At 38.0% G+C, this 13,253-nt stretch overlaps 1 protein-coding gene across 1 annotated transcript in view; it reads right to left on the bottom strand.

Moving 5' to 3' along the window:
- RYR2 (ryanodine receptor 2) overlaps positions 1 to 13,253 on the bottom strand; it is a 557,611-nt gene that overhangs the window by 235,703 nt on the left and 308,655 nt on the right. The window contains exons 30-34 of the mRNA XM_031934901.1: positions 6,180 to 6,388; positions 5,204 to 5,556; positions 4,470 to 4,584; positions 2,679 to 2,839; positions 672 to 831 (exon numbers count right to left, since the gene is read on the bottom strand). Coding sequence (XP_031790761.1) covers positions 672 to 831; positions 2,679 to 2,839; positions 4,470 to 4,584; positions 5,204 to 5,556; positions 6,180 to 6,388 — 998 coding nt within the window. The remainder of the gene's footprint in view (positions 1 to 671; positions 832 to 2,678; positions 2,840 to 4,469; positions 4,585 to 5,203; positions 5,557 to 6,179; positions 6,389 to 13,253) is intronic.

Here is a 13,253-nt window from a genome sequence, read left to right on the forward strand (position 1 = left end):
AGATCATGAATTGGTTTTCTGATCTTGTTGAAGTATCTGCATTTTATTGTATCTCACTGAGTTCCCTTACAATCATTATTTTGAATTTCTTTTCAGGCATTTTGTAAATTTATTTTGGGGACGGGGATCTGCTACTAGAGAATTATTGTGTTCCTTTGAAGGAGTCATGTTTTCTTCCATTCACATGTTTTTCATGTTCCTTTGATATCTGCTCATCTGGTAAAACAGTAGCCTCTTCCAATTTTATGAAGTAGCTTTTGTAGGAAAATAGTTTTTCCTGTAGACGGGTTCTAGGGTATCGGTTGGGTAGAATACACTGGTTTTGGTTCTGGGTGGATGCAGTAATGTAGTATCTGTGCAGATTCTTCAGATGTAATTTATGTCAGCAGCATCGGCAAGTGCCTCAGTGGCCTAGCTACAGGCATTTGTGGTGGTGATTGTGCAGCTTTGTTGGGATAAGGCCACCAAGGTGGTTCTCAGGTCACAGGAGTACAGTGGCTGGGACAGCTATGGGGAGGGCTTGCTGGGGGCAGGTCTGCTTGGCTGGCTTTCAAACCAGGGGCACATGTACATGTGTCTATTTTACTTTTTGATCTTACAAACTGTGTTTTCCTTTAATGGGGAAAAAAGTCTTCCTCCCTAGAAGCCTGATATCATCACTGACCACGTACCTGATAGTATGTGCTCAGTTCCTTGCCATTGGCAATGAACGTGAGCAGCCCGCTGGCAGCATCCACCACACAGCCGATCTCCAGTCCATTATTGTTGCGTCCTTGCCCGGGGCTCATGCTCTCACCCGCACATACCATATAGCAGTTGCTGCGTTTGATGCTGAATTTCAAAAGAACATTTTTATCTTTGTACAACCACAGATAAAAGAGAAAGCAGGTATATCTTGCAAACTAACTAAATTATGCTGCGCAAGCAACAAGCTCATGCTGTAATGGGAGAGGTGCACAATGGGCCCGATTCTGTGATTCTGAGCAAAACTCCATTGACTGCAGTGGACGTTCTGAATCAGGTCTTATACGTCTCTACATTTCACACCTAATGAAGACAGGTCAACAAGTTGGAACCAAGTAAGAACTGACCTGCACCTTCTCTCCAAAAACTCAAACCAAACTAGACCTTTTTTCCGGGTTCAAAAAAGTTTAACTATTTAAAAATCATCCAAATTTGTAATTTTCATCTCATGGATTTTTTTTTTCAGTTTTTTTTTTTTTTTTTTAGTTTTTTTTTCACAACTTGTTCTGAAATGAGAAGCATTTGTTTCCAAACACTGTCAAAGTCCTCAGGCAAATTCCACATAAGCCTTCAGTGATTTGATATATTTAAAATTTGGCTAAAATTTTGCCCCTTTCTGGACAATTCCCAGTGATCTGAGAGACAGACTTAACTAGAATATGCAAACAAACAAACACACAAAAAAACCCAGTGATGTTAACCACAAACGCCACCTGATTTTCACCTTCTCTAAAACTTTTACTAGAGATGGTAACAAAGTTAAGGATTTGAGCCTTATCAGCATTCTCTTTCTTTGCCACTATACAGTAAACATATTAATAAAACTAGCAAAAAAGGCTAAAGGCAGGCAAGCAGAAGGAAAAGAACAAAAAGGCTGGGACAAATCAGTTTTTGAGTAATCAAATATAGGCTGCATTTCTTCACACTATGTATGTAAAATCCAATAACCCTTCCCTATCTTCCATTTCCTCCAACAAAATCATCTTTCAGTTATCCCATCCCTATATTGAGTTATTTAGTTACATTGCTGCCATCCCTGCAAATTAAGTGTGGCCCCCAAAGAATATTCCTGGAGACACGTGGTTTTTTTGTCCCATACTTATGTAAAGAGCTCTTCATTAGAGATTTTTGCTGGGCCCCCATTGCAACTGCTAAGTCCATTATGCTTCATATGTTACAACTCAAGGGCAGGAAAGTGAGTTTCCCAAAAAATGATGGTGCAAGTATAGAAGAAAAGCAACGTTATAAAGGACGCTTTCTGAGACCTGTCACAGCAGATCAGAGAGGATGCATGGGCACAAAAAGTAGAAGCCAATGGTCAGATCTTCTCTTGTCTTATTCTGCAAGGAAGATACCCTTCTTCACTTTTTTGAAGGTTTGGTTTGAGTTTGGTTTGTTTTATAAATGAAAAAAAGATGGCACAGAAAGTGTAACTGACTTACCCAAAGCCACACAGCGAGTCAATGGCAAAGCTGAGGAAAGAACCCACTTCTCCTCAGTCTGAGTTCAAATGCGTCCACCTGGTCTAAACTACCAGCCCACATTGTCTTCACAGTTTTCTCCCCACCACGTAGCCAGTTTCCAAAATATAGATCAAGTCATTGGTTAAAAGCCTCACATTCACCCATCTCTCATCTCTAAAACAAAGGCTAAGTATTGGTAACCCAAGCTGTCAGTCATGTTACCTGAAGGAATATATGATCATTACCCCAAAAGACTGCACTGGTCTTACTGTACAATGCTTGCACGTTTAATACATTTAGATTCCTTACTGGTTTGTATGAGTAACAAAAACGACATTGACATTAATGCCTTGATTATATTGTTCCTACAAATAGAAATATCTTGGTCATAAAATACAAGGAAAAGGAACAGCTAGGTTCACCAATATGTTTTTCACATGTCATTCTTGTAAAAAATTGAGGAACACCAACCTTTCATGCACTTTTCCTTTTTCATCTCCTAGAGTAACTGTTACTGTGCGAACTCTGTCCAAGTCAAAGCCCGTGTCATACTGATGGAAATCCGATGTAATCCAGCCCACCCAGACATTAGCAGGCTCTTGTCCAGGAAAGATTCTCACTGAGTAATAGTACTGTGAAGATAGCAAAACCAAATATTGGCAAATTAAAACAAAACAAAACAAAACTTGGATTTGCAATCCTAACTGTGTCTAACTCTGTGAATGACTTAAGAATTCACTTCTTGGTTTAAAACTGTTTGGGTGAATGAAAATATTGTAGGCACAAAGGACTAACACTACAAACTAAGAGATGTCTTTTATCAGAGATCCTGAATTAAATCAGAAATAACAGGAAAGAGAAAAGATGCGATCTGAGCAAACATGCTAAATGATTTAAGTCTTTTTATGCTGGTGAGTATGTGTGTGTGTGTGCGCTACATGTGTGTAATATACACACATATATACGTGTACATATATACAGCATATGTAATAAAATCATGACTCCATTAAGCATAGGGAAGCTTCAAATTCTTCAAGCTTATACATGTATACAAATCTATGCTCATTTTTTTTATTTTTTTTTTGAGATAGGCTCTCACTCTGTCACCCAGGCTGGGGTGTAGTGGTGTGATCTCAGCTCACTGAAGCCTCTGCCTCCTGGGTTCAAGAGATTCTCTTGCCTCAGTCTCCCAAGTAGTCGGGACTACAGGTGTGCACAAACACACCCAGTTAATCTTTATATTTTAAGTAAAGTCAGGGTTTCACCATGTTAGCCAGGCTGTTCTCGAACTCCTCACCTCAGGTGATCCACCTGCCTTGGCCTCCGAAAGTGCTGGGATTATAGGCATGAGTCAGTGCACCTGGCCAATGTTAGGGTTTTTATACTTGTCACCCACCTTTTTGCACATTCTTGGCCTTTCCTTTCTCTGACATAAAACATTTTGACATTTTAAACTCACTTTTTTTTTTTTTTTTTTGAGATAGAGTCTCACTCTGTCGCCCAGGCTGCAGTGCAGTGACACTGTGTCAGCTCACTGCAACCTCCATCTTCTGGGTTCAAGCAATTCTCCTGCCTCAGCCCCCCTAGTAGCTGGGATTACAGGCGCCCACCACCACACTCCCCTAATTTTTATATTTTTAATAGAGACAGGGTTTCACCATGTTGGCCAGGCTGGTCTCGAACGCCTGACCTCAGGTGATCCATCCGCCTCAGCCTCCCAAAGTACTGGGATTACAGGCTTGAGCCACTGTGCCCAGCCTAAACTCATTTTGAAATAGTTCAGAACATGTGAACATCAAACTAAAATGTGGGAGCACTCTACAATGAACACAACTAAATATTTTTTCAATGTAGCATTTTAGGAGAAGTAGCCTTGAGAATTTAAAATGGAAGAGAGCAAAGCTTGACCTCTCACAAATTATGATAATTGATCTTCCTTTAGACAATTCAGTAAGATGAAGAAAGTAGTTGAAAAATTCAAGGGCAACTTAAAATTTTGCCAAGAAACAGAATAGCAAAATTAAGATTATGCATGCCATTAAAAATATTTTTCCTAAAATAGCTCTTTCATTGCATAATATCTATCATAATACATAAACTTTTTTCAAACTTTCGGTCCCCAAAATATATCCAAAAACAGAAACATTTTAAAAATAATATTACTAAGTATGATGAATCAGTATGTGTTATTTGAGATGTAAAGCATAATGAGTGACAATGAGTGACAAATAGAAATAAATGACAAAAGCTGCAACCTCATACCGTGGACGTTTGCATCAAGAAATCATAGTCATCCCGATCATCAGCAAGGACATCTTCAGTGAGTCTTGCAGAATGGCTTGTGCTGTAATCTGGCTTTGTTCTTCTAAGCAAAAATCTGAAATATTTTAGAGGACTAACAATAAGCAACATTAAAATGTTCTGTCTACTTCAAATATGAGCATATAATCAATTGAGTTGCCTTAACCCTGGGCGATTTTGCTCCCTGGGGGACATCTGGGAATATCTGGAGATATATGTTTTTGGTTCTCACAGTGTGGGGGATGGAGTGCTACTGGCATCTAGTGGGTGGAGGTCAGGATGCTGCTCAGCATCCTTCAATGTCCAAGTTGTTTCCTCAACAAAGAATTGTCTGGCCTGAACTGTCGATAGTGCTGAGACTGAGAAAATCTGATTTAGTATAAGAAAGGATGTTAAAATAACTTGCCGCCTTTATCATAAAAAAGTACTATTTGGAGAAAATACTCTGCAAGTTTCAGGCAAGAATGTAAACATAGACATCTTTAAAAATAACTCTTGAGATAGATAGCATCTACACTAACAAATTAGATGACTAACAGGTTGCTTAATTTTTCCTTATAGAATCCTTTGCACAAAGAGGAGGGGGAGGGGGAGGAGGGGGAGGAAAAAACTTTACACTAGGAGACCCTTTACTCTGGTCTGTAACCCTCCTCACTTAACTACAAACTTAAAATCACAGTGTATAAAATAGTAACCTTTGTTTCAGACGAGAGGGCTTTTCCTGGGCATAATCTTTGTGGTTATTAAACTCTGGTTTGGTAGCTTCTTTGTCTTTGTCAACACGATCGGGCACTAGATGGCCATGAGCTGTCTTCATCAGAACCTCAAAATCAGAATCAGCATCATAATCTTCCAAATCATTCTTGGGCCCAAAAAGGCCAGCCCCAGGGAGCCCTCCAGCCACAGTCTTGGAGAAGACCTCCGCGCACTCGATCGGCATGCTCAGGCGATAGAACATGATATCAGTGTGGCTGTTCTGAGAACCAAAAGACTTCTGAGTGACCTTTAAACATGGGGAACTGTCTATGGTGCCGTCTATTCTGGTCACCTGGCAAATGAAGAAGCAATAGTTCACATTCCAATCACCGTTGTCGATTTCCTGATTCTAAAGATGCTTAAGGCACATCACGTTTTCAGAATCCCAAATCAGTCCACACATGGCATCATTTTGTAAGAGATAATTAAACAGATTACTGTGCTATGGATATAGTCATAGAGTTCTGCTTCTGTCTCTAAAGACAGTTTCAGAAATTTATCTTATAATTCTATATATTCAGATTCGGCCCGACATTGCCCACACATAAAAAGGGAAGTATTTTTCCTCATTCTAATAAGCTACTTGTAACGTAACTTATCAGAATGGATGTGGCTCCCTTTGCCTTGATCTTTCTTCTAACTAAAGAGCTTGATGCGTACAAACCCCACACACAGTCTGAGCTACAGACTTCTTCACACATAGCTCAAGGGAAAAAAAAGAATTGAAAGCAAAAATTTAAGTTTCCTATCCACTGACAGCTGGTATAAAGTGCCATCTTTGTTTAGATTCCACTTCTGTATAACACATCAAGGTCATCATTTTAAGTAAGTCACAATAATTGTCTAAGCAGAAGTTCCTATGATATTCTTTTCCTGCTTTTTAGAAATGGCCTGATTTTGAAAGAAAAAGCAAACCTCTATATGTTCATGGTTTGATGGAACTTGGAGAAACTGAGGAAGCCTCTTGCTCAGCCACATGGTAATATCCCTGTTTGTATTAACGGCAAATGGTTCATAGCCCTCTTGTAAGCCACAGATGGTGAAGTATTTCAAGGTGCTGACATCCTTTCCAAAGTTCATCCTGCCCACTTGAGCCACTCCAAGGCTACACACAGGTATGAATCCTGGGAAGAAAAAAAAATAAAAAGTTTTAGTACCATTACTATATGATCCTGTTAGTATGGAATTATCACACATACTCTTCCAGGACTGAACTTTGTGAGAGCTGTCACCCTACGGTGAAAAAAGTAGTGTAATAAAGGGAACAACGACATTAAATATTACCCGTAAGGGTGAGAAAACCAGGATTTGACCTTGACATTATAATTTACTAGCTGTGGGCCCTAGATAAATCCCTTCTCTCATCTCAGACTTAACTCTGTAAGACAAAGTAACTGCTATGCAGCCCCTGGTCCTCCGGGGATTCCAGAGATCCCTGCCCTGCAGTCTCCTTGCTGAGCAGTGCATGCACTTCCTCATATAGGGAAAGTGAGAAGAAACTAAGTACCAGGGATGTGGTTCATTGGCCTTGCTCTTACTTCTGGCCAAAGAGCTTGATATGTACTAACACCAGACACAGTCTGAGCTATAGATTTCCTCATACATAGCTCAAGAAAAAAAAAGAATTAGAGGAAAGAATTTTAAAGTTTTCCATCTACTGATAGTTGCTTTTGATCTTTGAAGAAAATTTTGGCTTTTTTTTTCTGGAATAAACTGGATCTAAGCGTGGGGGAAAAATACATGTTTAATGTATGAAGCATGTATTTATGCATGAGATATATTTATAATGCATAAATTATATATATAATCTTATATTTAGATGTAATAGCCATGAGCAGTAGAGCAAAAACCAATAAAATATATATTTTTTTATTATGCTTTATGTTCTAGGGTACAGGTGCACAACATGCAGGTTACATATGTATATATGTGCCATGTTGTTGTGCTGCACCCATTAACTCGTCATTTACATTAGGTATATCTCCTAATGCTATCCCTCCCCCGTCCCCCATGCCACAACTGGCCCCAGTGTGTGATGTTCCCCTTCCTGTGTCCAAGTGTTGTCCTTTTTCAATTCCAACCTATGAGTGAGAACATGCAGTGTTTGGTTTTCTGTTCTTGCAATAGTTTGCTGAGAATGATGGTTTCCAGCTGCATCCATGTCCCTACAAAGGACATGAACTCATCCTTTTCTATGGCTGCATAGTATTCCATGGTGTATATGTGCCACATTTTCTTAGTCCAGTCTGTCACTGATGGACATTTGGGTTGGTTCCAAGTCTTTGCTATTGTGAATAGTGCTGCAATAAACATACGTGTGCATGTGTCTTTACAGCAGCATGATTTATAATCCTTTGGGTATATACTCAGTAATGGGATGGCTGGGTCAAATGGTATTTCTAGTTCTAGATCCTTGAGAAATCGCCACACTGTCTTCCACAATGATTGAACTAGTTTACAGTCCCACCAACAGTGTAAAAGTGTTCTTATTTCTCCACATCCTCTCCAGCACCTGTTGTTTCCTGACTTTTTAATGATCGGCCATTCTAACTGGTGTGAGATGGTACCTCATTGTGGTTTTGATTTGCATTTCTCTGATGGCCAGTGATGATGAGAATTTTTTCATGTGTCTGTCGGCTGTATGAATGTCTTCTTTTGAGAAGTTTCTATTCATATCCTTTGCCCACTTTTTGATGGGGTTTTTTCTTGTAAATTTGTTTGAGTTCTTTGTAGGTTCTGGATATTAGCCCTTTGTCAGATGAGTAGATTGCAAAAAATTTCTCCCATTCTGTAGGTTGCCTGTTCACTGTGATGGTAGTTTCTTTTGCTGTGCAGAAGCTCTTTAGTTTAATTAGATCCCATTTGTCAATTTTGACTTTGTTGCCATTGCTTTTGGTGTTTTAGACATGAAGTCCCTGCCCATGCCTATGTCCTGAATGGTATTGCCTAGGTTTTCTTCTCAGGTTTTTATGGTTTTAGGTCTAACATTTAAGTCTCTAATCCATCTTGAATTAATTTTTGTATAAGGTATAAGGAAGGGATTCAGTTTCAGCTTTCTACTTATGGTTAGCCAGTTTTCCCAGCACCATTTATTAAACAGGGAATCCTTTCCCCATTTCTTGTTTTTGTCAGGTTTGTCAAAGACCAGATGGTTGTAGATGTGTGGTATTATTTCATAAGTTCTTCTCATGTGTGTCAGAGTTAGCAAATCTTTCCTCTATTGAACAAAAAGAGGAAACTATACTAACTTTGTTAATTGTTTTCTTTTTTTTTTTTTTTTTTTTTTTTTTTTTTGAGCTCTTTGGAATTGATTGGCAACACAATGAGTTAGAAAGGAGATGAGATTTTTTTTTTTTCCACAAAAGGATGAGATGATATTCATCAGGGGTGGGTGTTTACTTTTTTATTTTATTTTATTTTATTTTATTTTATTTTGAGACAGAGTCTCACTCTGTCACCCAGGATGGAGTACAGTGCCGTGATCTTGGCTCACTGCAACCTCTGTCTCTCAAGTTCAAGTGATTCTCCAGCCACAGCGTCTCGAGTAGCTGAGACTACAGGTGCGTGCCACTGTGTCCGGCTAATTTTTGTATTTTTAGTAGAGATGGGGTTTCACCATGTTGGCCAGGCTGGTCTCGAACTCCTGACCTCAGGTGATTTGCCTGCTTCGGCCTTCCAAAGTGCTGGGATTACAGGTGTGGGCCATTGTGCCTGGCCTTCACTTCTTTCCATAATGTTTTACATTAATGTTCAAGTAGGCAGCACACTAAAAACGTCAGTGTCGGAATGCAAATTAGATCCTCTAATTTGTAGAGCATAAAAGCAATGGATCCTAAGAATAAGCCAACAATTTTGACAAGAATTGTAGTTAGCTCTGTCATGATTTACACACTTTTCTCTTATTGAAATTAGTGGCAGTGCAAGCAATATATAACCCCCAAAATAGCATAAGATGATAAAAATTACATCCAATAATTCATAATGATTTCACCAGTTTGTATGCATCAACATATAGTCAAATGAATAGCTGTATAACAGTGCCACCAACCAGGAAAAAAGAACATATCCAGCTGTGTTCGAGGAAGAGTAAATGATGAGTTTCTAGTTAAAACTAAAAAAAATTGCAGCTGTATCTGCAGCTGTGACAGCTCTTAAAGCTACATTCAAGGAAAGTTGTTTTAAATGAGTGTCCCCAAAGAAATAAAAGAAAAAGCACGGTGTAAATACAATAGTTCTCAGACAGCTTGAACTGCATTAGCAGAAATTAGTAAATCTAACACCCATTTAACATAAACTAGGAGATACCAAGATAGAAACCTCTCCTCAAACGGTAAACATCTACTTCTTTCTGATCACTTTATTTGTAGAAGGAGTTCCTAGTCTACATGGAAAGTCATTGGAGAGCCGTAAATATCTGTATAGTTGACCTTCGGGTATTTGTTTCACTAATACCTAAACTTTTCTGCATATCTGAAATACTTTCATTTAAAATACTCAGTCTAGTACTATGCACAAATATTTATGTCCTAAACTGTTCCCCATAGCTATGTTTGTAATTCTAGAATACTGTTTTGATAATAAATATACTTTTTTTCATGAGATGAACATTATTCAGCCTTTGAAATTTTGGTTTTGAAAGGCCCATTAATGCATAGGAAAATACTCCAAGTAATTATTATGTAAAGAAAGAAAGATAACATATGGTTTATTTTTAGATAGGAAAACACCAGTAGGGTTTTTATTTAAAAGCTTCAGAATAGTGGAATTTTGGGTACTTTTGTTCTCTATGGCTCCCAATTTAACAAATTTTCTTCACTCTCTCTCTCTATATATATATATATTTCATTATGAAAACAAGTAATAGCTTTCATTTAAAAATTTTTGTTTAATAAAATGGGACAAACCCACATCTTTCCCATAAAGAAATTTGTAAGAGTGATGTGGACATAAAATGGCCCAAACACGTATTGTTTGAGTCCTAACACTCAATGTTGGTAGGTAGTGAATTCACTAACAGAAATCCTCCTAATCAACTTAAAGTAGTACAAAATTTATGTAGAGCAAGTTGGTAATATGTGTTAAGAAGCTTTCAACCATTTATTTACTTATTCGATAATTACTTACTAAGCAACTCCCATGTGTCAGAAAGTAGGAGTAAAAGATGACTAACACAGATCCAGGGTAAAACGTGCTCATGGTCTAATGACATAGAAAGAAAAGAAGAAGTTATACTGGCTGGGTGCAGTGGCACCTGCAATCCCAGCACTTTGGGAGGCTGAGGCATGTGGATCACTTGAGGTCAGAAGTTCAACACCAGCCTGGCCAACATGGTGAAACCCTTCTCCACTAAAAATATAAAAATTAGCCAGGCGGAGTGGTGGGTGTCTGTAGTCCCAGTTACTTGGGAGGGTGAGGCAGGAGAATCGCTTGAACCTGGGAGGTGGAGATTGCAGTGAGCCTATATTGTGTCACCGCACACCAGCCTGGGTGACAGAGCAAGACTCCATCTCAAAAAAAAAAAAAAAAGTTATTATACCGAAATAGTGTACCATCCATCTAAGCAGACAGGATTCTGGGAGCAAAGGAAGCATGGAGACATGGGAGTCAGGAAGGTTTTGTAGGAGAGTTAACATCTAAGAAGATGGCAGACGGATATTACCATGAAGTGACTAAAAACACAGAGTTCTAAGTCCAATAAACCAGGATTCATGTCTTAGCCCCAGCACTTGTTAGCTATTTGACCTTTGGCAAGTTACTTAAATTCTCTAAGCTTTACTCCTATCTTCTGTAACACCTGCCCCTTAGGGTTATAGTTTTAAAATTAGATCTTATGTGTATAATGCTTAGCATGGATGCTCAGTGAACTAAATTTTAAATGGAAAAATAAAGGTAAAAAGAGAAAATAATTCCTGAGAAGAGAAGGATTAACTATGATAAATACACAGGATTAAATATGTGCAACCATTAAAAATCATCTTTAGGGCTCAACAAAATAAACTGTAGAGAGAGATAAAATTAATATGGCAAAATCAAAATCATTGACGATCCCAGGTAAAGAATATACAGGTGTTACTGAAGTTTTTTTTTTTTTTTTTTTTTTTTGCACTTTTCTGCAGGGCAGATAGTTCTCAAAATTAAAAGTTGATTTAAAAAAAAACAAAAAAGTATGTTTAAAATGTTTTTATGCCTTTGGACAAAATTTATAATATTAAGTTTAAAGGGAGGTGATGGAAAATTATTTTTACAGTATCATCTCAGTTTTTTAAGTGGGAGAGATGCATTAAATGTCAATTTTTTCTCAGTGTAGTGGGAATGTTTGTAATTTTTAATCACTGTCATTATATTCCTGTGTATTTTCCAAATATTCAAAAGTAAGATATTACTTTTAAAATAAATAATTAAATACATGCCATTTTTTCATTAGTTTATAGCAATTATACCAGTAGATGGTATTTCTATGTATTGCTTCATTGTGTTGTCTCCTTTAAAGGAATGTATTTATGCAAGTACATCCACAAGTAGAAACTAGCATATTTTTTTTCTCATTTTAAGTAAAGCAGAACTTAACAGTAAAAATCAAATCATATTCTTCCTTCTGAGATTATGGTTTTAATAATCTATTATAACAAAACAACCAATATTTCTAGAAACTACATTTACTTTTAAAATATGGCCTATATACAGCAGAAACAACCACGTGGCAATGGGATCAAAGAAGACAGAGTGGAGAAAAACTACAGGTACTGTTCAGCTGCCACTCAGAGAAAGGGCCAGGCCTCCATCACCTCCCTTTGTTCAGTATATGGCCAAGTATCCTGCATAATGAAGAGGCTGCCAATAAATGAAATTCCCAGCACACACGGCTTCATACTAGTAGTTAATGTTTCCCAATGTTTCATCTTGGCGAACCCTTACAACCATTCAATAACATAGGAATTGTTATTATCATTTTCCACATGAGGAAACCAAAATCTGAGTTTAAATGAGTTCCCCTCGCAGCTGCTAAGTGACCAGAAAATAAACCCAAGTCTGGTGGATCCCAAGGCCCACGATTTAATCTAGGGCTCAGCAAACTCTATAAATGACTAGAGAGAAGACATTTTAGGTCTCATGGATCATGTGGTCTCTGTTGCAACTACTCAACTCTGAGCTATAGTGCAAAAGCAGCCATAGACAGTATAGAAACAAACAAGTGTGGTGGTGTTCCAATAAAACTTTACTTAAAAAAGCAGGGCCAACGCAGTGGTTCATGCCTGTATCTGTATCTGAGAGGCTGAGGCAGAAGGTTCACTTGAGCCCAGGAATTTGAGACCAGCCTGGGTAACAAGGCGAGACCCTGATTCTACAAAAAAAAAATTAACAAATTAGGTTGACTCTGGGCATATTGCTTAGGAGTTAGCTTTGTTCTTCAAAGAGCTATTTAAAAAAATTAAAAATTTGCTGCACATGATGGCATGTGCCTGTGGTCTCAACTACTTGGGAAGCTCAGATGGGAGGATCACCTGAGCCTAGGAGTTGAAGACTGCAATGAGCTATGATCACTTCACACTACTCCAGACTAGGTGACAGAGAGAGACCCTGTCTCAAAACAAACAAATGAACAAACAAACAAACAAAAAAACAGGTAGTGAGCTGGATTTGGCCTTCAGGCCTTAGTTTGCCAACCCCTTTTCTAAGTTACTGTTCTACATTGTCTTCAGAGAGTATCAGGTGTCTCCATTCAGCAAATATTTAATGAACACCTACTATATGCCAGGAACTGTTCTACACACTGGGAATATAGTGAACAAAATCAAAAATAGCACCTGACTTTCTGGAGCACAACTTTGAGTACAAAAGACAGACTATAGGTAAATAAAAAACTAGTTGCCATTGTATACCACTGTATACATCATACAGTGTCAGAAAATGATAAATGCTATTAAGACTAAATGTTTGGCATAAATTGAACAAAACAGGTTGATAAATGACATCACTCTTAATCATCAC

This window comes from Piliocolobus tephrosceles, chromosome 1 (genome assembly GCF_002776525.5).
Source record: "Piliocolobus tephrosceles isolate RC106 chromosome 1, ASM277652v3, whole genome shotgun sequence".
NCBI classification, from domain to species: Eukaryota; Metazoa; Chordata; class Mammalia; order Primates; family Cercopithecidae; genus Piliocolobus; species Piliocolobus tephrosceles.